Source organism: Equus przewalskii, chromosome 6 (assembly GCF_037783145.1).
Source record: "Equus przewalskii isolate Varuska chromosome 6, EquPr2, whole genome shotgun sequence".
Lineage (NCBI taxonomy): Eukaryota > Metazoa > Chordata > Mammalia > Perissodactyla > Equidae > Equus > Equus przewalskii.
The window spans coordinates 45279867-45305997 of record NC_091836.1 but is presented as its reverse complement, the minus strand read 5'-3'; the positions used below and the strand labels follow the sequence as shown (position 1 = coordinate 45305997).

The 26131-nt window shown below is 61.6% G+C and overlaps 2 protein-coding genes across 9 annotated transcripts in view; one reads left to right on the top strand and one right to left on the bottom strand.

Annotated features, from left to right (window-relative positions):
* Positions 1 to 94: 94 nt before the first annotated feature.
* DDX39A (DExD-box helicase 39A) lies at positions 95 to 16645 on the bottom strand. Of its 6 annotated transcripts, XM_008510407.2 has the most exons (12): positions 16128 to 16645; positions 7407 to 9086; positions 3896 to 4107; positions 3640 to 3767; positions 2785 to 2877; positions 2265 to 2448; positions 1519 to 1637; positions 1039 to 1170; positions 833 to 942; positions 597 to 741; positions 327 to 474; positions 95 to 241 (listed from the first exon to the last, which is right to left on the bottom strand). In XM_008510407.2, exons 3-12 carry the CDS (start codon positions 4101 to 4103, stop codon positions 225 to 227), a joined length of 1284 nt encoding a protein of 427 aa, XP_008508629.1. In that variant the 5' UTR covers positions 4104 to 4107; positions 7407 to 9086; positions 16128 to 16645; the 3' UTR covers positions 95 to 224. The 6 variants fall into 6 exon arrangements, with proteins under 6 accessions (XP_008508629.1, XP_008508631.1, XP_008508630.1 ...); XM_008510409.2 differs by lacking the exon at positions 16128 to 16645 and having other exon boundaries at positions 2265 to 2412; positions 7407 to 7627; XM_008510408.2 differs by lacking the exon at positions 16128 to 16645 and having other exon boundaries at positions 2265 to 2415; positions 7407 to 7622.
* Positions 15275 to 26131, top strand: part of PKN1 (protein kinase N1) — a 22870-nt gene continuing 12013 nt past the window's right edge. The window contains exons 1-6 of one of the 3 annotated variants that reach the window (XM_070625204.1): positions 15275 to 15469; positions 19158 to 19461; positions 20671 to 20822; positions 22107 to 22242; positions 25165 to 25310; positions 25787 to 26000. In XM_070625204.1, the coding sequence (XP_070481305.1) occupies positions 15449 to 15469; positions 19158 to 19461; positions 20671 to 20822; positions 22107 to 22242; positions 25165 to 25310; positions 25787 to 26000 (973 nt within the window). In that variant the 5' untranslated portion in view covers positions 15275 to 15448. Of the gene's footprint in view, positions 15470 to 16304; positions 16377 to 18327; positions 18471 to 19157; positions 19462 to 20670; positions 20823 to 22106; positions 22243 to 25164; positions 25311 to 25786; positions 26001 to 26131 lie in introns of those variants that run through there. The other 2 variants (XM_070625203.1, XM_070625202.1) reach the window with 2 other exon arrangements.

The window sequence follows — 26131 nt, the reverse complement described above, 5'->3', positions numbered from 1 at the left end:
GTGGCACTGCTCGCTGGCTGGGGTCTCACTGGCTGACCCAGGGTGTCCCAGAAACATGGAGCCACCACAAAACAGACGAGACAGGGAGCCAGGCTTCCATAATACAAATTTATTCTGACACAAATCTACAGCTTTCAACGGTAAAAGAAAGGCCACTGTTGCCTAGGAGGACTAGTGGCACGAGGGGGAGCAGGGGGGACCTGGGCCGTCCGTCAGGCGCGAGGTTACCGGCTCTGCTCAACTGTAAGACACAGGGGAGGCTGGTTAGCTGGGGGAATGGGGCCCACAGCCCCCCACCAGGCCCCCGGCCGGCCCAAGTCCCTCACTGTATGTGGAGATGTCGATCTCTTCCGGAAGCTCTGCCACATTCACTTCAAACCTGTCCTGAACATCATTGAGGATTTTGGCATCATTCTCGTCAGACACAAAAGTGATGGCCAGGCCCTTGGTGCCAAAGCGCCCCGCACGGGCCACCTGCAGGGAGATGGGAGCAGGGATCAGGCCAAGACCTCGTGGGTGGACAAGCAGGGCCAGGCCCTCACGCGCCTCCACCCCGAGGGATTGTTAGGAGGGGACACCTCTGTGCAGCCACTCACCCGGTGGAGGTACGTGTCCGAGTCCTCTGGCATGTCGTAGTTGAAGACGATGTTGACTCGCTCAATGTCCATCCCTCGGCCAAACAGATTGGTGGCCACCAGGATCCGCCGCTGGAAGTCCTTGAACTGCTGATAGCGCGACAGGCTGGGTGCAGGAGAACAAGGCGGCCGTCAGACACGGGCTCCTGGGCGGGGCGCCCACGGGGCTGCCTGGGCTGCGGGGCGCGGGCACTCACCGCTCCTCCTGGGCCATGCCCCTGTGGATGGCGATGGCCGGGAAGTTCTGCTCCACCAAGAGCTGGGCCAGGGCCATGCAGCGCTGCACTGACTTCACGAAGATCACCACCTGCGGGGGGCGCAGTCAGGGCCAGAGTCCCCGCGCCCTGGGCTCCCGAGGCCCAGAGGCCCAGAACCCCAGACGGGCGACCCGAGCGTCTGTCACCTGGTTGAACTCCAGCACGTCCAGGAGGTCAAAGAGCTTGCGGTTCTTCTCGCTGTCCTTGAGCTTGACATAGTACTGCTGCAGGCCGTGCAGCGTGAGTTTAGTCTCGTCGTCCACAAACACCTCCATGGGCTGCGCGGGAAGGGGAGCGGGGGCGGGCGGGGCTCACTCCTGGGCACCCCGCCTGCCCAGGACCTTCCAGCGAGCGGCTCCTGTGCTGCGATGCTGCCCCGAGGGCCTGCCGAACCCCAGTAAGTGCTTCTCTCCCAACGGCCGGATCTAAGCTCCGGGCTGGCTCAGGTGGAGGCCGAGCTCAGCTCCCAGCTTGGCCAGACCGAGGGGAGGGAAGGAGGGCTGCGCCGGCCCCCCAGCATCCTCCTGCCGTGAGGGCAGCGGGTGTCGTGGAGCAGCCACAGCTCGGGCCCCAGCCAGCGGGCGGAAGCTGCTGCACGCGGTCGGCCACCGTCTCGCCCTACTCACGTCCTGCATGAACTTCCTGCAGACGGGCCGGATCTCCTTACTCAGGGTGGCGCTGAACATCATGCACTGCTTCTCGTGGGGCGTCAGGCGGAAGATCTCCTGCACGTCCCGCCGCATGTCTGGGGGAAAAGAGACAGGGTGGGGCGTGAGTGCCCGCCGGGCCAGGACCCCCTCCCGAGAGCAGACCCGGCCCTCCCAACCTGTGCCAGGGAGCCCTGGGCACCGTGACGAGGGCACCGGGAGCCGAGGAGGGAGGGCGGGCGAGTCCCGGCGCTTGAGGGGCTGGACTCGGCGAGCGAGCGCCAGGAGCTGCCGTCACTTACACGCTGCGGCGGAGCAGCCGAGCCAGCGCCTCGAGCCACACTTCAGGGAGGGGAGCCTGAGGCAGAGACAGCCGCTGGGTGAGGGCTGCAGCCGCCGCCGGGCACAAGCCCACCTCCCGCCGGCCAGTGGGGCTGAAGAGTAGCCCCAGGCGCGAGGCCATGGCCCTGCTAGGGCTGCCGTGTGTGTGCCCATCAAACGCTCCTGCGGGCCTGTGGGCCCACTTGGCCTGGGCTCAGAGGCAGCAGGCCGCATTCTGCCAACACTAGAACTTTCCCCAGTTCACTCACAGAAGGCCCGCGTGCTGGGTGCCCACATGACCCCACTTTGGGGAGACCTTCGGCCGGGGGGCTGTGAGGACAGGGGAGGGTGCGGCTGAGGCTGGGCGGGCCTGCGGCGGCCCTGCACCCAGGGGGGACACGCACCCAGCTGCTCCAGCATCTTGTCGCACTCGTCCAGCACGAAGTGCTTCACGTGCTTCAGGCTGAGGCTCCGGTTGCGCACGAGCGCCAGGATGCGGCCCGGTGTCCCCACCACGACGTGCGGGCAGTTCTTCTTCAACACGTCTTCATCCTTCTTGATGGAGAGACCCCCAAAGAACACAGACACCTGTGTGGGCAGACAGAAGTTGCCTTTCATGCCAACGGCCACCCTGTCCATCACCTAGTCCGTGGCCCTGCCACCGCAGGCCCCAGCAGGCCCCCAAACCCCAGGCCTGTGGGTGGGAACAGGAGAGCCCCGTGGGGCAGAGGCCGGCCTGAGAGCCCGGCCACACTCCACTGAGAAGGAGCCCCAGGGCTGAGACGCAGGCCTCCGGGGGCCATGCATGATTCATCGGGCTTTTCCGGAGCAGATACCACCACTGCCCTAGACACAGCTGCTGCAGCCAAGCCCGGAAACAGGGGCCGAGGCCAGCAAGGCTGCAGAGGGCCAGACGGGGCTCACCTTGACGCTGGGCATGTACTTGGAGAAGCGCTCATACTCCTTGCTGATCTGGAATGCCAGCTCCCGAGTGTGGCACATGACCAGGACCGTCACCTGTGGGGCGGGCAGGGGAGACACTCAAGGCAGGGCCCACACCAGTGCTTTTCCCTCAGCATACCTGGAGGTGCCTGGCCGGCCGCTCCCACCCCTAAGGCCATCCAGGGACCCCATCCGCATCTCCACCTCCTCACAGCCTGAGCTCCCTCCCTCGGCCTCCCTGGCCTCCCACAGCTCTGGGGGCCTCTGTCTCCGCACCAGGGTGCAGGCCTGGATAACAGTCCCACCCAGCCTCACCGGTGACCCACCCATGACCACGAAGGGAGGCAGCCCTTGCCTTTAGACCCAAGCCCCCAGCACCACGTGCCCAGAGCACACCTCCCACTAAATCACCCCTGCCCTGAGGAAACAGAGCCCAGCCCCCACACACGGCTGAGGGGGGCACCCCAGCCTGACAAGAGCAGAAGGCTGGTGTTCACCCCAACGATCCCCTAGGACCGTGGAGGACAACATTGGTCACATGAGCAGACAGCTGGCGCCCGTCTGCAACAATGGCAGTAAGGAAACCGCGTTGTGTGTGACACCGTCATGAACGCTGCCATCTAGAAATGTACACGACTCGGGGAACAGCCCACCTCCAGACGGTGGGCACTTCTCCGTTTTTTCTCTTGCCTTATTTTGGGGGGTTCTGTTACAACTCAGTACTGTACTTAATTTCAAAGGCCCACATAGGAGCGAGGGCATGGGCGTTTGGACGCAGAGGAGCCAGGCTCCCGCTGCCTCAGGGAGCTTGGCCTGGCGGGGCAGGCGCCCACCCACCTGTCCGTTGACGGGCTCAATCTGCTGCAGGGTGGCCAGCACGAAGACGGCCGTCTTGCCCATCCCAGACTTGGCCTGGCACAGCACGTCCATGCCCAGGATGGCTTGGGGGATACACTCGTGCTGGACTGAGGGAGAGAGCGCGTGTGAGCCTCAGCAACCGGACACTCTCTCTGTGCAGGCCCCGTGCCAGGTCCCGAGGGGACCATGGTGCGGGCGGTGAGAGGGCCTTGGCGGGAAGGCCAGGGAGGCGTACCCTCAGACGGATGCTCAAAGCCACAGTCCACTATGGCCCTCAGCAGCTCCGGCTTCAGCAGAAAGTCCCGGAAGCCAGAGCTGTGGATGGAAACGTAGGAACCCTTGACGTCTTTCTTGGGGGGAGCTGGCGTGCTCTCGGGGGGAGCCTGTGGCTCTTCGTCCTCCTCGTAGTCCAGCAGCTCATTTTCCACATCCTGTTCCGCCATGGTGCTGAGAACAGAGGAGGGAGGAAGGGCCGAGGGAGGCAACTGAGCTGAGATGCATGCAGAAGAACCCACCAGCGAGGGAGCTGAGGGAGAAGGCTGCACAGCAGCTGCGGGCGGCTGCCACCAGTCCGACGAGAGGCGCGATGCGCCAGGGTCGGGTTGGGAGCTGGCACAGAAGCACCCAGCTGAGGAAGCCGAGACCAGACATCACTCTCTGATCAACTCTCTCCCGTGCTCCCCATGTGACTCCACCTGTACTACGCCTCTGAGCCACCTCACAGCTCCCCGAACCCTGCCAGCCACACCCACACATGCACATCCCCCTACCCTCCAAGGGCCTCCCACTGTCTCCCAGTGAATCCCCAATTCCTGCCCATGGACCCCACGGCCCTCCTCATTGGCCCTGTCAACCACCCCCAGGCTTGCTTGGCTCCTCGCGGCACCCCACCCCGAGCTTTCACAGCCCAGTGCACCAGCGGGAACGCGCTGCTCCCAGATCTCTGCACAGTTGCCGCCTTCGCAGCCCTAAGGTCTCAGATCACAGGAAGGGCCTCAGACCATCTAGCCTGAGAAGCCCCCTCGGCATTGCTCCGCAAGAACCCCACCCAGCCCACACGGGCAGGACCCTGAGCTCTGGGGATGGGCTGCTGGGCTGCTGGAGAGACGAAGCTGGTGAGAGCGCAGAGGCTGCCCAGCCCTGGCTCCCCTGCTGTGTGGTCTGCACAGGGGAATAATTAGTGCTGTCGTGAACAGGCCTCCCATTGGGCCCAGGCCGACAAAAATACAGCCAAGAGGATAAATGGAATTAGCACAAAGCTCGGTCGCCTCCTGGCTTTATTTAACCCAACACACACAAGGTGCCCACTGGGTGCAAGTACCAGGACCCCAAAGGCAGGAACAGCATCTCTGGTCCTCCCTGCCGGAGCCAGTGTCCAGCCTCTAGCCTCAGGCTGCGAGTGCCAGAGTAGCCCTCCTTCCGGAGCTGGACACTCAGGGGTCTGGGCCCAGGCTCCGGCCCTCCTGTCACTCGTCCTGTGACTCCATCCAGCCCCAGGGCTTTAATCCCTGGGCAGAAGCTTCCCCAGCTGTGTTTCCCTCGGCAACCTCTCCCCGCAGCCCCAGACTCAGCTACAGCCCCAGACTCAGCTATGGCCAACTCTTCCACACCTCCCCCCGCAAGGAGGGCTCCGCACTCCACTCCTCCTGCAGGCCAGCTCTCCCAGCTCAGAACAGGCAGTCCGTTCTCGCAATGGCTCTGTCCCTTCTCTCTCACCCACCCTGTCCGGTCAGCCAACAAAGCCCACCAGGACCATCAGGCCACTTCTCACCCCTGCGCCCTCACTGCTCCCAAGCTCCCCTCCCCTGCCTTTCTTTTAAATTAGAACAGTTTTATTGAGATAGTCGCATGCCACACAACACACCACTGAAAATGTACAGGTCAGCGGCTTTTAGAGTCAGTACAAATGTGAAATCAGTACACAGGCTTAGAACTTCATCACCTCAAAAAGACTGCACCCTTTAGCTTCATCCTATGCTCCCGACGCCCTTGGCAATCACTAATCTACCTCCCTGTCTATGAATCTGCAGACTTTGGACACTTCATATAACGGAAGCACGTGAGATGTGACGTTTGTGCGTGGTTTCTGTCATTCAGCATAACGTTTCTGAGGTTCATCCATGTTGCAACACATGTCAGAACTTCATCCCTTTTCGTGGCTGAGTAATACTCTGTCGTATGGGAACACCGCAGTTAGCGTATCCACTGTCGGCTGGCGGGCAATTGGACACTGCCGCCCCTGGCCTGCATTAGGCCAAGAGCCGCCTCACTGGTCTCCCTGTTTCCCATCGCCCACCCCTCTCCATGACTCTCCACAGCAGCCAGAAGGAGCCTATGTAAGCTAAGTCAGAGAACGATTCTCCTCTGCTCAAAACCCTCCCCGAGCTCCTGCTGCACTCAGAACAAGTCCAGAGTCCCCATCACGGCCCCCCAGGCCCTGCCTCCTCTGCTCAGAGGCCATCACCCCAGCGCCCTCACACTGGCTTTGCAGCTGCACCTCAGACACGCCGCACACCTGCCCTTGCTGCCCCTGCCGCCTCGAGTAGGCACGAGTCCCCCACTCCTTTCAGGGCTTTTCCTGCTTGCTCTAACCTAAGAGCAACCTAAGGCGCCCAGAACAGCCCTGGCCGAACCAACGGAACTAGAACCAAGGCCTCCAGGTCAAGCTCAGGGCTGAGGTGGGCGCCTCTCCTGTCCTGGTTCTCGGAAGAGGCCCTCCGACACCAGCCCCGAGGAGTCAGACCGGCAAAGACAGAAGGGGTCCTTCCGCAGGCAGCAGCACAGGAGCCAGGAAGGGCCAGTGGCAGAAGCGGCCCCAGAAGCTCCCGGGGACCGGGGCGGGGTGGGCGGGCTGAAGACGAAGCTGCAGGAGCCGGTCAGGCCCAGGTCGTCACTGTGTTTGCTCAACAACGGGAGCGCTGAGCAGGGCTCCGAGTCAGGTGACTCCATCGGGACTCGACGGGAGAGATGTGCCCGGAGCAGAAGACGGAGGGGAGGAGACGAGCGGCTGGGAAAACCAGTCGCCAAACGGAAGAGGACCGACAAGAGCGGGGCGTGAAACAGGGAAGAGCAGGGAGCAGCGCCCGGGGAGCCGCGGGCAGGAGGGAGCGGGGGGCGGCGCAGACGCGGGGTCACCGTCGCTGGCTTCTGCCGGGGGGCAGACTTGGGGGCAGACGCGTTTGAGGCACTGGACCTCCCGGGAACTGACCGGACAGGACGCAAAGCTCGGAACGAGGCCGGCCTGGAGGGGAGGCGGCGGCCCGCCCTCGAGTGCCCCGGGACGGGCCGCCCCGCCGAGCTGGCCCTCCGGGAACAGCCTCTTCGCCCGGAGCCTCTGGCACCGCGAGCCCCAAACACCGCAGCAGCAGCGGCGGCAGCGCAGGGCGGCGGGGCCCTGGGCCTCGGAGAAGCCCGCCACGCCCGCGCCCTCCCCGACCAGCCCGGGGCCGCCGGGACGGCAGGATCGCCCTCGGCTCGGGCTCGGCCCGCCGCCGCAATGACAGCCCCTCCCGGAAGCGTGCCCCGCGCCCCGCGCCCCGCGCGCCAACGGCCGGCCCACCCCTTGCGCATGCGCGCGGCGCCCAACGGCTGCCGCCGCGCGACCTGCACCCCAACTGCCCCGCCCCCCGTGTCTCGCGCCCTCCTCTCCTGCTCCTCCCTTCGAACCCCGGCGTATCCCCTCGCCTGCTCGCCCGAGGGCCCCACGTCCCCGCACCCCAGCCCCGCGCCCCGGGCCCGCCGCTCACTTGGCCCCCCGTTCGCCTCCGCGGGCTGCGAGAAGAGCCGCCCGACTCCGGTTACCGGTCGCGCGCCTCGACCCGAGCTGTCGCGCTTCCTGCCCGCAGCGTCCGACTGCGGCTCCGCTCACTGGAGCGCTGGCTTTTCATTCAAGAGAGGCGGAAGCGGTGATTGGATCTTGCGGGAGCCGCCGGGAGGCTATTGGTGGAGAGAGGAAAGAGGGCGTGTCTCAGCCTTGGGTTCATCTAAAAGTAGGCGCTCGAGTGGGCTGGCTAAGGCCGGCGTCCACCCGCGCTCGGTCACGTGATGGGCGTTTTGCGCTCGGCGGGCGCCGCCATGTTTAGTACTGGCAATCGAAGCCAGGATGGTTGGCCGATGGCGAGCGCCTTGCCCTTATGAAGCGTGGCTTCCACGCCGGGCAGGAAGCGCGGGGCTTCCGCTGTGGGCGTGTCCCTGCGCCTCGCTGTCCCCGCGGGAGGCAGGGCGCGTGCGCGGGCTCCGGTGCGGCGCGGGCGGCGCTGGCGGTGGGCGAGGGGTGCCCGGGGGCGGACAGGCGGTCGGGGCAGTTCCCTCGGCTGAGAGTGGCGTCCTGGGTTAGACGCTGCTGGCGACCGCTCGGGCTCAGGCGGCAGAACCGCAACCAGGATGCTTCGGCAAGAAACTTTCTTTTAATGCTCACTTTTTCCCCGTATTAGATTATTTTCTCCCCAAGAACGTTACCGAGGTAAAGTTTATTGTAAAAGTAACAGGGCCATGAGTTTTGACGGTTGTCACCCGAGTGACCTGACGGGCGAAGACGTGGAACATTTGCGGCCCCGGAAGGTTCTGCTGGGCCCCTGTCAAGTCAGCCACAGCCCTGTCCCCGCCCACGAGGCAACCACTGTGGATTTCCATCAGTGGTTTGATCTGTTCTCGGATCGCACGTAGATAGAATCATGCAGTAGGTCGTCTCTTGTGCCTGTCCTCTTTTGCTCACAAAGTGTTCTGAGATTTGTCCATGTTGCCGCACGTATCAAGACTTCATGCTTTTTCACTGCTGAGTAGTATTCCACTCTGTGGCCGCACCGCAGCATAGCCCAGACGGGTTCTCCATTCACCCGCTAATGGACAGTTATTTGTCTTCAGCGATTGGCCATTATTTATAAAGCGTGTACGGGTATTTTTACAAACTTGAGTTCACTTCTCTAGGTTAAATACCTAGGAGGGGAATGGTGGCCGGAGGTCACGGGTGTGCTCAGCTTGAGTAGATCCCGACAGCTTTCCTAAGTGGTGGTTCCACGTTGCACTCCCACCGGCACCGTGTGGAACTTCCAGGGACTTGCAGTCCGTGCTGGCACCTGGTGTTGTCAGTCTTTTCTCAGCCATGTTTAGGTTTGGGGATTTGGGAGGGGGAGGGGAAGCAAGTAGGCCAAGCAGAATCAGCCCGCTCCAGCACTCCCTCTCCCTCAGGCCCTGACACCGCTAAACCTTCCTCCACAGTGTTGCAAGAAGGTTCTAGCCTTTGCCTTCTTTAGTGTAGGCTACCTGGGGGTCCATGTTCTAGACAACAGGTTCAGAGCTGAAGTCACCGGACGTATAACTTCAGCCAAAAAGCCCAGCGAAGAGAAACCAGTGTGTGTCCAGGCCGGAGGGGCTCAGCACGGTGTAAGCAGACACCATCCGCATCATTCACAGGGCGCCCTGGGTGCCTGGAGGGGCCGGGATGCAGGAGGCATGAAAATTCAGGCATCAACATAAATCGTATTTGAACGCACTATTTTAAATCAAAATTAATTTAAAAAATCTGTAACGAACAAAATGGCAAAACTTTAAGAAACAGTGCTGTATGGAGCTGAGCCCTATTGGCCCCTGAGGCGGAAGGAAGAGATCAGGATTGCTGATCCTGGCTTTATTTGGGTTTTTCTGCATTAATTTTGATTTTTTAATAAATATTACATTAAAACCGTGTATCTCGAGGTGTTTTGGCGCCGCCTTAAATTTTATGCCCAAGGCAAGTACTTCACTTCTCGTTACCCTAGTCCCCCACCCTGGTGCTCAGCCTGGTTCTGAGAAATCTAAATATACCCACAGATTGGATCCCCACCAGGAGCGGAGGGATGAGGCACGTGCGTTAGCATCTCCATTGCAGGGGGGCAGGCCCAGGCCATCCCTCCAGGAGGCTTGTCCACATCCTCTGAAGGTGGAAACAGAGGGCACAGCCAGGTAACTTGGGAGCCTGGAGAAAACCAGTCCCCGGGGAGAGAGGAGGCGCCCAGGGAAAGCAGGCGGGAGGCGAGCTCGGATTAACTAGATCATCTGAGACGAGGATGGAGGAGGCAGCCGAAGCCGGCTGAGTCCAGTTGAGAAGTCTGGGAAAACAGGAAAACACCCCAGCACACCCACGATCTGTGCAGCCAGGGGGCACTTCTACTGTTTAAAAATATGTCCGTGCCAGTTTTAAATCCAGAAGAGATGGGAGCCTCCTAAAGTACGTCCGCCAGCCAAGAGGAACACATGCTAACGTTTGTCATGCTGCCTTGATTCACTTCAGAATTATTTTAAGACGTAAATGATTTAAAACACACCCACCCAAATGCCTAAAAAGAAAACGACTCACGATACGAAGGACCGAGGCGGCCTCGGAACAGCCTGAGCTCTCACCCTCGGTTGGGGGGGGCGTGTAAACGGGGCGATGGCTGTGGGATTGTTGGCTGTTTGTGGTAAGGTTCCCCGGGGTTCGCAGCCTCAGCACCGCTGCCCTGCACACTGCAGGATGGTGAGCAGCAGCTCTGGCCTCCATGTGATGGTAGCACCCCCCCCACCAGTCGTGACAACCAAAAATGTCTGCAGACATTGCTCACGTCCCCCCTGGGGGAGGGGACAAAATCACCCTGCTGGCGACCCATTGGGTTAAACAGGCCTATCTGTCATGACCGAGCAGTCCTCCTCCGTGTGGCTCAAACAGTCAATGGAACACATTTTGCCCACAAGAAGGTATGCGCAAGGAACACTGTTCATGCACCATGGCTCCAAACTAGAAGCAAACCCAATGTCTGTCAACAAGTGGACGTGCAAAGAGCCTGTGGTCCACCCGCACCGCGGAACAGCAGTAGAAAGGAAAAGCAATAAACGATGGACACACAGCGCACTGCGGACGGATCTCAGAAACATCATGTTTTTTGTGAAGATACTAAAAATGACTGGACTGCACACTTAAAAAAAGGGCTGGGTTTTATGGTATGTGAATTTTCTTACAATAGAAAACAAAACATGTTGAGTGCAAGAATCCAGATATAAAAGAATCATAAGGTGATTCCACGTGGTATGAAGTTCAAGAACAAGCAGAATTAGTCTGTGACGATAGAATCTGCAGGAAGAAGCTGCAAAGGGCACGAAACTGACGCGGTGGGGGTGGGCCGGGTGACGCCCACAGGGTGTATACAGATCTAAAAATTCAAGGAGCTGCAGCCCAAAAGGTCTGTGCACTTCACCACACGTAAATTGTGCCACAGTCAAAAAAAGGATTAAAAATAAAAGACATAGGGGCTGGCCCGGTGGCGTAGTGGTTAAGTGCGCATGTTCTGCTTCGATGGCCTGCGGTTCACCAGTTCGGATCCCGGGTGCGGACATGGCACCGCTTGGCAGGCCATGCTGTGGCAGGCGTCCCACATATAAAGTAGAGGAAGATGGGCATGATGTTAGCTCAGGGCCAGTCTTCCTCAAAAAAAATAAATATAAATAAATGAATAAATGACATAACACTCTATAAAGTGGAAGTCACCTGTGTTCACCTCCCCAGCTCCATTCCCCTCCACCAACACAGAAACAGCATTCTAAATAAAAATGATACCGAACAATTACTGCTCCCCTCTTCTGTGCTTTAGAAGAATTAATTCATAATAAGCTCCCAGCAACTCTATGAGGTAGGCACCACTATTATCATCCTGTTTTACAGATGAAGAAACTGAGGCACAGAGTAGCGAAGTGACTTGCCCAGGGCGTCACTGTTAGTGTGCAGTAGTGGCCGGATTGGAACACAGGTAGCCTGAGCGCCTCAGCCGGGGCAGCCTGCAGCCAGCTGCTCCATACACTCTGCCAACTTGCTACATAGTTTCACCTTCTGTTTTCAGTGGTTGATCTAAGTGTCAAACTGTATCATTTTTCTACTTGCTTTTTTTTTTTAAAGATTTTATTTTTCCTTTTTCTCCCCAAATTCCCCCAGTACATAGTTGTGTATTTTCAGCTGTGGGTCCTTCTAGTTGTGCTATGTGGGCTGCCGCCTCAGCGTGGCTTGATGAGCAGTGCCATGTCTGTGCCCAGGATCCGAACCAGTGAAACCCTAGGTCACCCTAGCAGAGCGCTGGAACTTAACCACTCGGCCAGGGGCAGCCCTCTACTTGCTTTTTTTAATCTCCCTTCTACACAATGTTTTTGAGTTTACCCTTGTCGATGCATTAAGTTCTTTTGGTGTCAGATAAATCTATTCCTGTTTCTTCCTCTGGCCCCTTATTGGGGGAGACTTGGTTTGCAAAGAGCCTTATCTTTTGAGAAATGCAATCCTCAGTCAGTTCTTCCCCTGCCAAGAATCCCTCAGTGGCTCCCACAGTCCTCAGAGTCAAGTCTGAGGTACAGGGAGGGGCTGGAGCCACACCGTCCCCACCACCTGCAACATCTGGAGCCGGCCCCCCACTCTAGGTTCATCAGCAGTAAAATCTCTAGCCCTGCCTGTGACGTGGGGTCTGTTCGTCCATCTGTTCATCCAGCAGCTATCTACTGAGCACCGTCTATGTGCTGGATCTGGTTCTACGAGCTGGGGACCTGGCAGTGAACAAGACAGACAGTGATCCCTGCCCTGGGGCGGCTGACATCCTCCTGGTGACTCAGGCAAGAAAGAAAATGGAGGGGGCCAGCCCCGTGGCCAAGTGGTTAAGTTTGTGTGCTCTGCTTCGGTGGCCCAGGGTTTCGCTGGTTCAGATCCTGGGTGTGGACATGGCACCCTTCATCAGGCCATGCTGAGGCGGCGTCCCACATAGCACAACCAGAGGCACTCACAACTAGAATCTACAACTACGTACTGGGGGCTTTGGGGAGAAGAAGAAGAAAAAAAAAAAAGAAGAAGATTGGCAACAGATGTCAACTCAGGTGTCAATCTTTAAAAAAAGAAAATAGAGTCAAATTTATTAAAATTTGCAAGGAAGAAAAACCAAGCTATGAGAGGGGCAGCCTGGGGAGGATGGGGTGGGGCTTGTGTGGAGATGCAGTCAAGGAAGACTTCTCTAAGAAGGTGACATTTGAGCAAAGACAGAAATAAAATGAGGAAGAGAGAATGCCACGATGAGGAGAAGTATTGCAAGCAGAGGGAACAGCCAGTGCAAAGGCCCTGAGGTGGGACTAGGGCATGAGTGAGGAGCAGTGAGAGGCTATGTGGCCGGAGTGGAGGGAGTGAGGGCAGTGCAGGCAGAGATGCGGGCAGAGGCATCAGGACATGCAGGGGTCTCCCTTGGGTACCTCTAGGCCTCTCTCCTGCTGTTCTTTCCTCCAGACACCCTTCTCCTCTTTATCTCCTTTGCAAATTCCTAAATTGTCCTTCACAGCTCAACTTCAGTGCCAGCCCTGCTGCCTCTTCTGTAGTGGGGCAGCTGCCTCCACAGGTCTGGGATAACTTTCTCCTGACGCCTCAAACCGTGTCCACTCATTCATCCCACAAAGATGGAGCGAGCATAGGCCAGACACTGGGCAATTTCCATTAAAATAAATAAATAGGGCCACGGGCCAGATATGACCGGGGCATGGAGAGTCCCTGGGAAGGCCTCTCAGAGGAGGTGACATTTAAACAGAGACGTAAATGATCAGAAGAGGCCAGCCTTGGAGAGATGTGATGGAGGGGGACTCTAGACCAAGGAATAGCCACTGCAAAGGCCCTGTGGTTGGAAGTAAGGTGAGAACACTTGAGGAACAGAGGGAAGGCCAGCATTGCTGGATGGGGATGAGGGCAGCGGAGGGGAATGCAGTGGACAGGTGGGCAGAGGCTTGACAGGGCCACCTTGTGAGGGGTGGGAAGTTTTCCTAAGAGTCCGGAACAGGCTTTCCAGCCGGCAGAGGTAGGGGTGGGCTGTGATTTAGGGTTTCCAAGGCCCCAGAGCAGCTGCAGGGAGGTGCTGGTGCGTTATCACATTTGGTCGAAATCGGACAACTAGTTCTTGGTTTCCAAGCTTCCAGCTCAGACTGTTTCCGGTGCCACCAAAGTCCCCAGCGGGCGTCGATGAACGTTCTCCGAGTAAATGAATGCTGGAAGCTGGGAGTGAGCATTTGGCAGGGCTCCCCTACTCCATCCCGGGAGGCAGCCTGGAAACTGGCAGGCGGCAGCGGGCCCTTGCCCAGACGAGGTGGCCCAGGCCCGGGCTGCCTCGGAGCCTTGCTCTGCCACATCCTCCATCTGTAAAATGGGCAGGCTGGAAGATTTGAGGAAGGTATCCTGTCCCTCAGGGCCGGGGCAGTTAACACCCTGACTCCGTAAGTGGGGTGAGGCGCTCCTCTCTGAGGCCTCTTTGAGGCCAGGGAAAAGCCTCAAAAATCAGGAGCAAAAGAAGTAGGTCAAATGCTTCCTTTAAAAAAACGTGTTAATTCAATGGATAAGTATTCGAGGTACAGCCAGAAGGCCCACATGGCTGGAGGGAGTGAGCAAGCGGGAGAGGGGGGCAGCGAGGAGAGAGGGCAGGTGAAGGGGACAGATGGTGCAGAGCCTTCCGGGCGGCGGGTAGGACTTTGGCTTTTAATCTGAGGAAGGTGGGAACCATAGAGGGATGTAGGCAGAGGAGGGACATGACCTGACTCGGGTATTCACAGGCGCCCTGGGACTGTTATGGGGAAACCAGACTATGAGATCAAGGGAGGAGCCCAAGGACCTGGGAGGAGGCGACTGCCCTGGTCCAGAGTGAGCAGTGATGGAGACTGGACCTGGCCGAGGCTGTGGAAGCGGTGGGAAGCGGGTGGATTCTGGGTGGATATAATTTCTCCTCCACCTCCTTCTCTTTCTTTATTAAAACCCCCATAGGGCCGTCCAGAGAAGGAAGAGAAAGCAAACACGGCGCGCTGGTCTCTGGGACGACACGAACGCAGAGCCGCAGGTAACCAAGATCCCGCCGCCCGCGCCGCCCCGGGACCGCGGTGGGCTCCGTCGCCGCGTTTCTCAGGGAGCGTGGGGTCGGCCACGACCCAAACTGCACGCCCCGGAGATTCCAGAGACCCTGGAGCAGCTCCTCAGAGGCCTCCACCCTCCGCCTCCGCTTGGACGCGAGTCTGCATTTATGGAGCGCCACCTGCATGCAGCAGCCGGAAGAAGAGGCTGGTCCCCATTTTACAGCGGGGAAAACTGCGGCTCAGCAGCCACCGCGACCCCAGCGGGCGGTGACCGAGCCGGGATGCGAACCCCCTTTCGTAACGACAATCGCCTGAAAGATGACAGCAGCCAACGTTTATCGAGCGCTTACTGTGTCCTCTGCACTTGGCGTGCACGATCTCATTTAACTGCATCCCCAGCCGAGGGGTAGGCGGGAAAGCCCTTCCTGTTTCCCAGACGAGGCGCTCTGGGGGTCTGCGGCTCCCCCAAGGCCTGCGGCGCCGGGACTGGAACCCAGCTCCGCCCCGAGCTCGTCTCCAGGCGGCGCGCGCCCGGCCCGGGGCCCCCCGGGAGGCCCGGCGGCGCACGCGGGGCCGAGCTCTCTGCTCTTCGCGGGGCCCAGGTGGCGCCGCGCTCGGACCGGCCCCGCGGACCCAGGCGGCCGGGGCGGGGCCAGCGGGCGGACCCCCGCCCCCCGCCCGCAGCCCCGGGGGCCGCCGGGAGCCGCCCCGCCCCGCCCCGGCCGCCTGGGCCCGCGGCGCTCACGTGACCGGCCGGCGGCCGCCGGGGCGGAGGGCGCGGGCGCGGGCGCGGACGCTGCCGGCCAGGCGGGGCCGGAGCGCACAGGCCGGAGCGGGCCGCGCCAGGGCTCAGCCGCGCCCGCCCTCCCGCCGCGCGGCGCACGCGCGCTCCGCCCCTCCGCGCGGGGACCCCGGCGGGCGGCGCGAGGACATGGCCAGCGACGCCGTGCAGGTAGGCGCACCTGCGGCCGCCCGCGCGAGGCGGGCAGGGCCCGGGGCCTCCCGAGCGCCCGGCGCCCCCCGGACGGGCCCGCGCGGCAGGTGGAGGCCGCGCCGCTCCCGGGCCCCGCCCCTCCCCGGGGATGCGGGGCGCGGAGGCTGGACTTGGGGCGTCTGCGGCCGGCCGCGCGTCCCGGTGCCCGTGGTCCCCGCCGCCCGCCCCCTCCCCAGCGCTCGGTTCCCGGCTCCCGGCAGGTGCCGCTGCACCTGGGGCAGGTGCCTGGCGCGGCGCCGCTGAGGGGAGGAGGCCTCCGGCCCGGGCCCCTCCCCCGCCCCCGCCTCGGGACTGAGCTTTACGATGGTCCCGACGCTACCCAGATTGGCACCTGTTGGCGGAAGTGCCCGAGTCACCTAGTTAGGTCTGGGGACCGGGGACCCGCACGGCCACCCTCCGGGCTGCCAGGTGGAACCTTTTCCCAGGTGGGGAGTGTCCCACTGGACAGCCCGGGACTCTCTCCTGCCTGGAATCCTACCTGGGCATGGGTGACAGGGCTGGGTCACCCCGGCACGCCCACAAACATACACACAGAGGCGCAGGTGACTGGCACCAACCTGCCGCCCAGCCCGGCTCTCCCTGTGCCACCTGGTGGACATCACAGCTCTGGACTCACCGTCCCCATCTGTGACCAGCAGGGCCAGCCAACTTCCCAACTTCTTGGGTTCAGTGACTCCCGTCTGAGATATCCTGTGCCTCTGTGCCGTCATGTCGTTGCCTGTAACTGGGTTCTCGTCTCCTTCTGCACCTGCCCCCATCCCCTCTGTGTCTCCCCTGTCACCCCACGACCCCCACCCTAGTCCTGCTGATGGCCTGCCAGCCTTGCCGAGGAGCTGGGCGTATCTGGTGTTGCCGATCACATAAGGTCAGACCTTGGGGCCGCGGAGGGCCGGGGTCCCTGCGTCCACCCCCGGCCCTGGAGGGGCTGTGTAGGAATCCCCCGGCGCATGCATGCGCTTGGTGTGTACCAAACGTGACCGGGACGGAGGCTGCGATTCCTGGAGCCAGGCTGGACCCGCACCCCGGCCCCTGTCCCTTCTCTCGCTCGCTGTCCTCTCTCCTCCTGGTCATCCTTTCCTCATGGCTGCTTGGGCCCGCCACCCTGTTTCTCTGTCCCGATGTGTGCCTGTCTGTTCTGTGTCCGGCAAACGGATGTCCTGTCCAGATTCCAGAAACGCCCAAAGCATTGAAATCTCCGGACGTGGGGGTCTAGGCCCCTGGCCGCTCTGGGAAGAGGGGGATTCTGGGAGGCAGGCCCTCGGGCCCCGGGGTCTCCTGCTTCATGGTGGGAGAGGGGGAGCAGGGATCCTCCAAGGCTGGGCCAGACCCCTGATTCATGGGTTCGCTGTGCTGGCCCTCGGGTGACCCCTGCCCTCGAGGAAGGAGTGAGTCACCCGAGGGAAGAGAACCCGGGAGGCCCGGCCTTCCTCCCTGCTCTGCATATTTTCAGGCCTCCGCTATCAGAGGTGGGGCCTGAGGAGCCTGCTCCTCCTCTCGGGGCCTGGAGGTCCCCGTCTGAGCTGGCCCTGCGAATGGCTGGCTGTGCCCCTGCTCTGCCTGCTGGGGACAGGGTGGGGCTGGGCAGTGGGCGGGGCTTGTTGGAGCCGGCAGGATTTGGAGAGCCTGGATTTAAATTTCAGCGCTGGTGTCCTGGGCCCAGTGCCTTGGCTTCTCTGAGCCTCAGTTCTGCTGTCAGAAAAATGGGGCTCCGAGAGTGTTCCTGGGGAGAGGGAGGGAGACGCAGACAGCGCTCTGCAGGGGAGCTGCCGTGAGACCCTTGCAGGTGGTCGTGGTCAGCAGCCCAGGGTGTGACCTGTGTCCTTGGGTTCCGGGGTTTCTCAGCCTCTCACTGCTGGCATTTGGGGCTGAATCACTGAGGTGGGGACGTCCTGGGCACTGAGGAGGTTGAGCAGCACCCGTGAACTCAACCCAGTCGATGCCAGTAGCACCCACCTCTGGTTGTCACAGCCCAAAAGGTCTCTGACCGTTGCCAGATGCCGCCGGGGGTCGGGGGGGGCGAAACCCTCCCACTGAGAACTGCTGCTGTCACCTCCGAACCTCAGTTTCCTCACTGTGAAGTGGGGAGAACAATGGCAGCTGCTCAGGACTGCTGTGGGGGTCGGTGTGATCGCGGGGGTGCAGCTCTCGGCTGCAGGAAACCCTCTGGGGCAGCTGCCCTCGAGGTGGGCAGGGGGCTGAGGAAGACCTTCCTTATGCCGTGGTCCTCACAGGGGCAGATGACCACGTGGGGCGCGCAGCCAGCGCTCGGGTTCCGGGCGCTCCCGATTTAGACCCCGGCCCTTCCTCCTGCTGGCCGTGGGACCTCGGGGCAGGCATGTCGCTGCTCCGGGCCTCAGCCTCCTCGTCTCGCCCTGGTCCGCCTGGGCGCCGCCTGTAACAACTGCTGTTATGATCAGCCGTCCTGCCTCAGCCCCCCAGCGCCGTCTCCTTGTGATGTGGGCCTCGGGGGATGGCCGGCCCAGCCAGTCCCCTGTGGCCTGCCAGCTGTGGCCAGGAGCAGCAAGCGCTGGTCTGGGAGGAAGGCGGAGGTGGGCCGGCCGTGGCTGCGGGTGTGGGTGTGTGCACAGCAGTGTACACGGGGGAGGTGTGGGGCTGTGCACACGCCAGCCTGTGTTCCACGCACACACCTGTAGGCCTGTGAGAGTGTGCGCCCCGAGTCGCCCTGGAGCCTGTGCACGCCATGGGCACCTTGGCATCCTCTCGGGTTGGAGGGAGGCCGTTGCGGCTGCCTCTGGAGCAGCAGTTTGGCCTGGAGTGGGTGCCGAGAGGAGGGTCCCCTCAATGCCCCAGAGCCGGCGGGCGCATGGGGTGCTGGGAGCTGGCAGAAAGAGGAAGTGGCGGGTGCAGGGCCCCGGCAGGCCGAGGCTCAGGAAGAGGGCGGGCCCCGGCAGGACCCAGGATGGCGGAGGCCGGGCCCCCTGCGGACCCGGAGCTGGAGGTGGGGGCCGGGGTCCCCGTGGGGTGCGGGTGGACGAGGACCCCAAGTGGCATAGGCCGGAGGTTCTGGACCGAGGCGGGAGGTGGGGTGCTGGCCTCGGAGGTGTCTGTTTGGCAGCTGAAACTAATGGGCCTTTGGGACGCGCGGGTCGGGGAGACAGAGGAGGAAGGAGACGGGGCCCTGCTCCTTAGCATCCTGGTCGCAGAGGATGCGAGGAGGGGAGGCGGGGCCTGTCCCCGGGGCCTCCTAGTTTGGGGGTTCAGCAGAGACGAGAAGGGCCTACTCTCGGGCAGCAGAGGCCTGCTCTTGATACTTCCTTGTTTGGCAGCAGCAGGGGGAAGGGGTGGTCTGCCCCAGGGCCTCCTCATTTGGGGGTGCAGTGGAAGGGAGATAAGGCCTGTCCTTGGGGCCCCCTACTTTGGAGGGGCACAGTGGTGGGGTGCTGGGGCCTGTCCTCCATAAGGATCAGATGAAGGGAGGCAGGATGGTAGCTATGGGGTCCCCAGTCTGAGAGGACAGGGAAGGAAGAAGGCCCTGCCCCTGGGACCTTGGGGGGTCATGGACAGGGACTGGTCTACCCCCTCAGTTTGGGGTCAGAGGACGTGGAGCAGGCCCCGTGTCGGGAGTCCGGGAGAGGCCAGGCCCAGTGGGAGTCCTGGCCCACTGACCCCGCTCCATCCCCCGCAGAGCGAGCCGCACAGCTGGTCCCTGCTGGAGCAGCTGGGCCTGGCGGGCGCGGACCTGGCGGCCCCAGGGGTGCAGCAGCAGCTGGAGCTGGAGCGGGAGCGGCTGAGGCGGGAGATCCGCAGGGAGCTGAAGCTGAAGGAGGGCGCCGAGAACCTGCGGCGGGCCACCACCGACCTGGGCCGCGGCCTGGGCCCCGTGGAGCTGCTGCTGCGCGGCTGTTCGCGCCGCCTGGACCTGCTGCACCGGCAGCTGCAGGAGCTGCATGCCCACGTGGTGCTGCCCGACCCCGCAGCCGCGGCCCGTGGTGAGCCGGGGCTCCTGCTGTGGCCCCCTCAGTCCCCGGGGCTCACTGACCCCCAGGGACGCACTTGGCCATGGCAGCCTCAAGCCGCACACAGCATCAGAGCCAACACCCAGAGACAGGCGCGCACAGTCAGCCCGCACCCAGACAGCAGCACACAACTTACACAGGGCTCAGAGTGTCTGACGACCCGGACAACACCCAAGACTCTTTAGAGAATTTCCTTAGTTTGTATTTATTTAAAACAATTTACGTTGTGGTTGAAAAACACATAACATGAAATGTATCATATTTAAGTGTGCCGTGCAGCGGTGTTAAGTAGATTCACATGGTTGTGCGAGGGAGCTGCTGAACTTTTTCATCTTGCAACTAGAGACCCTTACACACATCCCGTCAGGAGCCGGAGACCCTCACGCAGTTACACCAGCATGTGGGGCACACCCAGAGATGCAGGCACACACGGCTGCCCAGCCTTACAGATGGACAGTCCCATCTACGGCCAGAGATGTATACACACCATCGGACAAGGCCCGAAGACCCAACACCCTTACACCAACACCCTTACACCACCTGGGCGTGTCAACAGGCAGAGACTGACGCTGTCCTGTCAGCCCTTGGAGACAGAGCACAGCCACACCCAGGACCTCACACGGTCACATCAGCAGCTCGGGTCCCCCACGGTCACCCCCCTCTCCAGGGATGCACACAGCCATGCCACCATCCAGAGACACGCTGTGCCAACACCCGGACACTCAGACACAGTCACACCAGCGCCTGGAGATCTGGTGCCAACAGTCGGAAACATACGCACAGGGTCACCCGGCGCCCAGGATCTCACACGGTCATCCCAACTCAGGAGTCTTGAGGAGTTACATGAACACCCAGGGAGGCACACCCTCGCTCGGGCAACCCAACACCCTGCGGGTCACGGAGGGACCCACACCCACACCCTCGGACTCCCTCATGCCAATGCCAAGCACTCGCGCACACCTGGCCGCATGCTTGCTCACTCACCTGGGTCCCGTCCCAGCCCTGAGGGGGCTTTCCCCGGAGCCCTGGGGAGTTGGACCCTCTGGGCCCTGGGCCCCAGCTCCCCCTTCCCCGGTGCGAGGGCAGACTCCAGGCCGGACAGAGGGTGGGCCCCTTGGCTGAGCAAAGCCTCCCAGGCAGACGGAGGTGAGGGCCCTGGTGACTCTGTCCTGTCTCCCGCAGATGCCCCCCAGTCTCCCGGGACGGGCGGCCCGGCCTGCTCGGCCACCAGCCTGAACCTGGTGGCCGGCCTGGAGAAGCAGCTGGCCATCGAGCTGAAGGTGAAGCAGGGGGCGGAGAATATGATCCAGACATACAGCAACGGCAGCAACAAGGTGGGCCGGCACGCACCCCATGCGCAGATCCCGGAACGGGGGTTGGGGACAGAAGGGCTGCCGGGAGCCTTGAGGCAGGACTGAGTGGGTGCTTGTGGGGCATCTGGGCAGCAGGGTGACTGGGTGATGTCAGACGTCAGACACACGCGGCAGAGCCTGTCCCCCACTCTTGGTCCGTTACCCCGGAGCCTTGAGGGCGTCTCACCGTTGGCTCTCTCTGATACACACACACACAGGTCAGCACCTCTGTGTACACTTGCCGTCTCTGGGCATCTAGAGCCACACTCGTGAGTCATATCAACACCTAGACACACAGACCGCTAGATTCACGCCCAGAGGCTAGAGTTGTCACAGACACACCCCCACCCCAGTCACACCAACACCAGGACGCGCAGGTCTGCACCGACACCTGGAGACGCTCACACGACGAGCTGGTCAGCCCCACAGCTGGGACGCTGGCTGACACGCACTTGGGGGGCCCCATGCTCGTGCACAAACATGAGCATCCCGTGGGGGGACACCAACCACGTAGCTTGTGTTTGTCTTTCACTGAGGTGTAACATACGGGGATAAGGTGCAGAAAGCCTCAGGGTGCCGCCCGATAAAGCTGGCCTGTGACACACCACCCACGTCAAGATAGAGAGCGTCCCCGTCACCCAGAGAGCCCCCCCAGTCAGCCAGTGCCCAGGCTTCTGCACCGCAGATGAGCTTGGCCTGGTCCTGAAGCACAGTGCCTAGTGGACGGAAAAGCCACCGCCAGCTTCCGGCGTTTGTGCACACGCCGGGGCCTGGGCCACGCCCCATCAGTCTTGCACCTTGGGCTGTGCACACCAGTGTCTGGACCTCGCGTGTGCAGACTGGCCCACACACTCACCCTGTCACCCCCGGACTCACCCATGTGGCTCCAGGCTACACCCACCTTGGGGCACACTCACCTGTGTGAGCCGTTCTGGCAGCTGACGCACGCAAGGTGCCTGCTGGCACCAGGCATGGCCCGGAGCCCTACACGCAGATGAGTTCCATCAGTCCCAGCCAGTGGGCATCGGTGCTGTGAGGACTGCCATTCCTGCAGATGAGGAAGCAGGCCCAGAGAGGTCGAGGGGCTTGCCTGCAGTCACATGGCTGTTAGGCAGCAGAACCAGGATTCAAATGCCACTGGCTACATTGCCCCTCTACACCCGGGTACACATGGAGACACGCTGTCGTGCCCACACATGAACTGCAGGGTTGGTGGTCAGCCCCCAGCTGCCTGGCCTTCCCCTCACAGCCCATCTGTGCCTTCAGGACCGGAAGCTGCTGCTGACGGCCCAGCAGATGCTGCAGGACAGTAAGACAAAGATCGACATCATCCGCATGCAGCTCCGTCGGGCGCTGCAGGCGGGCCAGCTGGAGAGCCAGGTGGCCCCAGACGAGGCCCAAGGTGAGCCCCTCGCCCTGAGACAGCCCAGCCTGCATGCCACCTTCCAGGGCTCAGCTCCCAGCCCTGTGAGGGGTCCCTTTCGGCGGCAGGGGAGTTGGTGCTGTGACTCACTGTGTGACTGGAACCCATTCCTGACCCTCTCTGGGCCTCAGTTTCCCCTTTTGTTCCATTCAAGGTTTGCACTAGATCAGGTATCGGCAAACTATAGCCCGTGGGCCAAAGTCACCACTGCCTTTTTTTAAAATTTTTTTTTGAGATTTTATTTTTCCTCTTTCTCCCCAAAGCCCCCCAGTACACAGTTGTGTATTTTTAGTTGGGGGTCCTTCTAGTTGTGGGATGTGGGATGCTGCCTCAGCATGGCTTGATGAGCGATGCCATGTCCACACCCAGGATTCGAACTGGCAAAACCCTGGGGCCTCTGAAGTGGAGCGCGTGATCTTAACCACTTGGCCACGGGGCCGGCCCGGCCTTTTTTTGTAAGTGATGTTTTACTAGCACGCAGCCACGCACAGTCCTTTCCCATCGTCTGAGGCTGCTTTTGCGCTGCAGCAGCAAAGCTGGACGGTGGCAACAGGGCCTGAGTGCTCTGCCAAGCCCAGAACATTTACTCCCTGGCTCTTTATGACAGTGACGGGAGGCCCCTGGACCCGGTGGTGGCCTTGTCACGTTGGCCCCCACTGTGGAGAACTTGGGTGTCCACAGCGTGTGCGTGTCTGTGTGTGAATGCCTGGGGGTCTTACCCTGATTGTCGACCTGAATCTGTGGCAGGGTCTTGATGTATGGTGTGCTCGGGTGACTGGGTCTGTGCTGCTGGTGTGTGTCAGTGCAGATGTGACCTTGACTGGGCCCAGGAGCTGCGTGTATGCCCTGGGAGCGGGGATAGTTTGCAGGTGACCGTGAGAGAGAGGAGGGTCAGCTGTCGGTGGGTGTTAGTGTGTTCAGGCTGCTGTGACAGAACCACACACTGGGGGGCTCGTAAGCAACAGAAACTATTTACTCACGGTTCTGGAGGCTGGAAGTCCAAGATCAAGGTGCTGATGGACCCAGTGTCTGGCTCACAGACGGCGTCTTCTCACTGTGTCCTCACATGGCCGGAGGGGCGAGGGTGCTCCCTGGGGCCCCTTTATGGGGCGCTGGTCCTATTCATGAGGCCCCCCCCAATGACCTCGTCACCTCCCGGAGGCCCCACCTCCTGACGCCAGCACACTGGGGTCTAGGCTGCAACATGTGAAATTGGGGGACACACACGTTCAATCTACAGCAGTGGGGTTTGTAACTCGGATGACAACGCGTGTGTCTTTGTGGGGAGAGATGTCAGTGTGACTGTCCTGTGCTTGTACGTCTGTAACGTGAATACCCACGTGGGCTTCTCAGTGATGGTGTGTGATGGTCTGATCACATCCCTGTGCCTCTGGGTGATGTCATAACCTTGGGTGACAGTGCGACTTCGTCCCTGTAAGTGTAAAAGTCTTGGTGACTGGGTACACATGACAGAAGGCCTGGAGACATGAGTGTGACTATGTTTGTAAGACGACATGCCCATGAATATCAGGGTTCCTGTGATACTCTGTCTGTGTTGTTGGTGTCCAGGTGAGTGCCACACACCTGTGGGTGACAGTGTGACTGTGACTGAGTGCCAGGGTCTGAGGCTGGGTCGTTATACAGGACAGTGAGACTGTCCCTGGAACCTACAGCCATAGAGAAGTATGACCATGACCTTGTGCCTCTCAGTGGCAGTATGTCCTTGTGTATGTCCCTGTGTCATTGGGTGACTGGCCCGTGTCCTGTGTTGGGCCATGGCTGTGACCTTGTGACTTCACGCTGGATGTGACAGCTGGTCTGTTTCCCTGACCCATTGGGTCTCCTTCCTGTGTGACAGCGTGATGGCATTTATTTGCCTGTCCCTATGCCTTATCCATGTGGCCCTGTGACTATGTCCCTATGACTCTCTTGGGGCTGGACTTAGAACCCTGTGAGTTTTGCCACTGTGACTGTGTCCCATAAGAGTGTTTATGTCTTGTGACCATGTCCCTCCGCCCCTGTGACAATATCTCTTTGCCCAGGGGGTCACAAGTCTGTGTAATATCAGCCTCACCCTGTGACAAACTCCCTGTGTGGCAGTGTGACTACATCTTTGTGACAGTGTGTTCCTCTGCCTGTGGGTGACAGCATGCCTATGCTGGTGACAAAGTGACAATGCCCCTGTCACCCTGAGTGACAGTGTGGCGATATCTGTGCGACAGTGTCCCTGTTCGCTCAACCGCACTGTAGTTCCTTGTGTGGGTGGTCCTCACTCATTTACCCAGACCGCTACTGGAGGAAATTGGGCCGTTCCTGGCTGTTGCTCTTAGAAAGAAGGCTGCCGTGGAAACTGCACATGTGTCGAGGGCAGAGGGTCTCTGGGGTGGACCCCTACACTGGGGCCGTTGAGTCAGAGGGCGCACGTGGCTCTGATTTTCGTGGATGTGGCCACACTGTCGCCCTGCTCTCCCCTCCGTCGGCAGAGTCAGATTCCTTGGCCTTCTTTGCGAAGTGCCCCTGCGTCTATGTGACTGCATCCTGCGGCTGCCTTGCTGTCCACGGTGTCCCTGGGACCATCCTTGGGCGTGCAGTGGGACCCTCACAACGCATCTGCCACTAAACCTGCGTGAGCAGTGTGACTGTCTATACTACTGTCCCTGTGTGACAGCCTAACTATCTCCCCGGAACCGTCCCTGGGGACGATGGCATTTGGAAAAAAGAGTGACTGCCTGCTGGTGACAGTGACTGTGCCACTGTGACCCCTCCGTGGGAGAAGCGATGCGTGTTGGTGGTGGTCTGTCTGTGGCCAGTGCCTGTTCCTGCAGACCGCTGTGTGTCTGGAATGGGGTGGGTGGACCCGGGCCCAGGCTGGCCTCACTGCATCGTGTCTCACGCCCACAGGGAGTTCGGACCTGGGGGCCGTGGAGCTGCGCATTGAGGAGCTGCGGCACCACTTCCGAGTGGAGCACGCGGTGGCCGAGGGTGCCAAGAACGTGCTGCGCCTGCTCAGTGCCGCCAAGGCCCCGGACCGCAAGGCGGTCAGCGAGGTGTGGATGGGGCCGAGCTCGGCTGGAGTGGCGGGGCGGGGCCCCCAGGGTGGGGCATGGCCAGAGAGGTGGGGCGGGGTCCCAGGGCTGGGGCGTGGCCGGAGCGGCGGGGCGGGGACGGGGGGGCGTGGCCTGTGGGGGTGGGGCAAGGAGGGGCGTGGCTGGAGGGATGGGGCGTGGCCGGAGGGATTGGGCGTGGCCGGAGCGGTGGGGCGAGGCCCCAGGGGTGGGGCGAGGCCCCAGGGGTGGGGCGGGGGCGGGGGCGGGGCGGGGGCGGGGGCGGGGCGGCGGGGTGGGGCCGGGGCTGTGGGGCGGAGCCTCGACCCCGAGGGGCAGGGGTGCAGGGTTTGAGGGCTCGGGCCTCCAGGGAGAAGGAGCCCCAGGGAGGATTTGTTCTGCCAGGGAGCCCAGGTCTGCCCTTGCGGAGGGGCGCCCGGCGCTGCCCCGTCCCAGCCCAGCCCGCCCCTCTCCCGCAGGCCCAGGAGAAGCTGACCGAGTCCAACCAGAAGCTGGGGCTGCTTCGGGAGGCCCTGGAGCGCCGGCTAGCGGAGCTGCCCGCCGACCACCCCAAGGGGCGGCTGCTGCGCGAGGAGCTCGCGGCGGCCTCGTCCGCAGCCTTCAGTGCCCGCCTGGCCGGGCCCTTCCCCGCCACGCACTACAGCACCCTGTGCAAGCCCGCGCCGCTCACAGGTGGGTCCCGGCCTCCCCACCCGGACCCCACCCCGCAGCGCTGGACTCCCGGCCCCTCTGAGTCCCCCAGCCCCGAGACCCCCGACCCGGACCTCCACTCACCCCAACCCTGGCCTCCCACCCGACTTTCC

Coding starts and splice junctions, on each gene's coding strand:
- DDX39A (XM_008510407.2), bottom strand. CDS start 4,103: ATGGCGGAACAGGATGTGGAAAATGAGCTGCTGGACTACGAGGAGGAC. Junction 2,449..2,784: donor AGTACATGCCCAGCGTCAAG/GTGAGCCCCGTC, acceptor CTGCCCACACAG/GTGTCTGTGTTCTTTGGGGG. Junction 1,638..2,264: donor CAAGATGCTGGAGCAGCTGG/GTGCGTGTCCCC, acceptor CTTTTCCCCCAG/ACATGCGGCGGGACGTGCAG.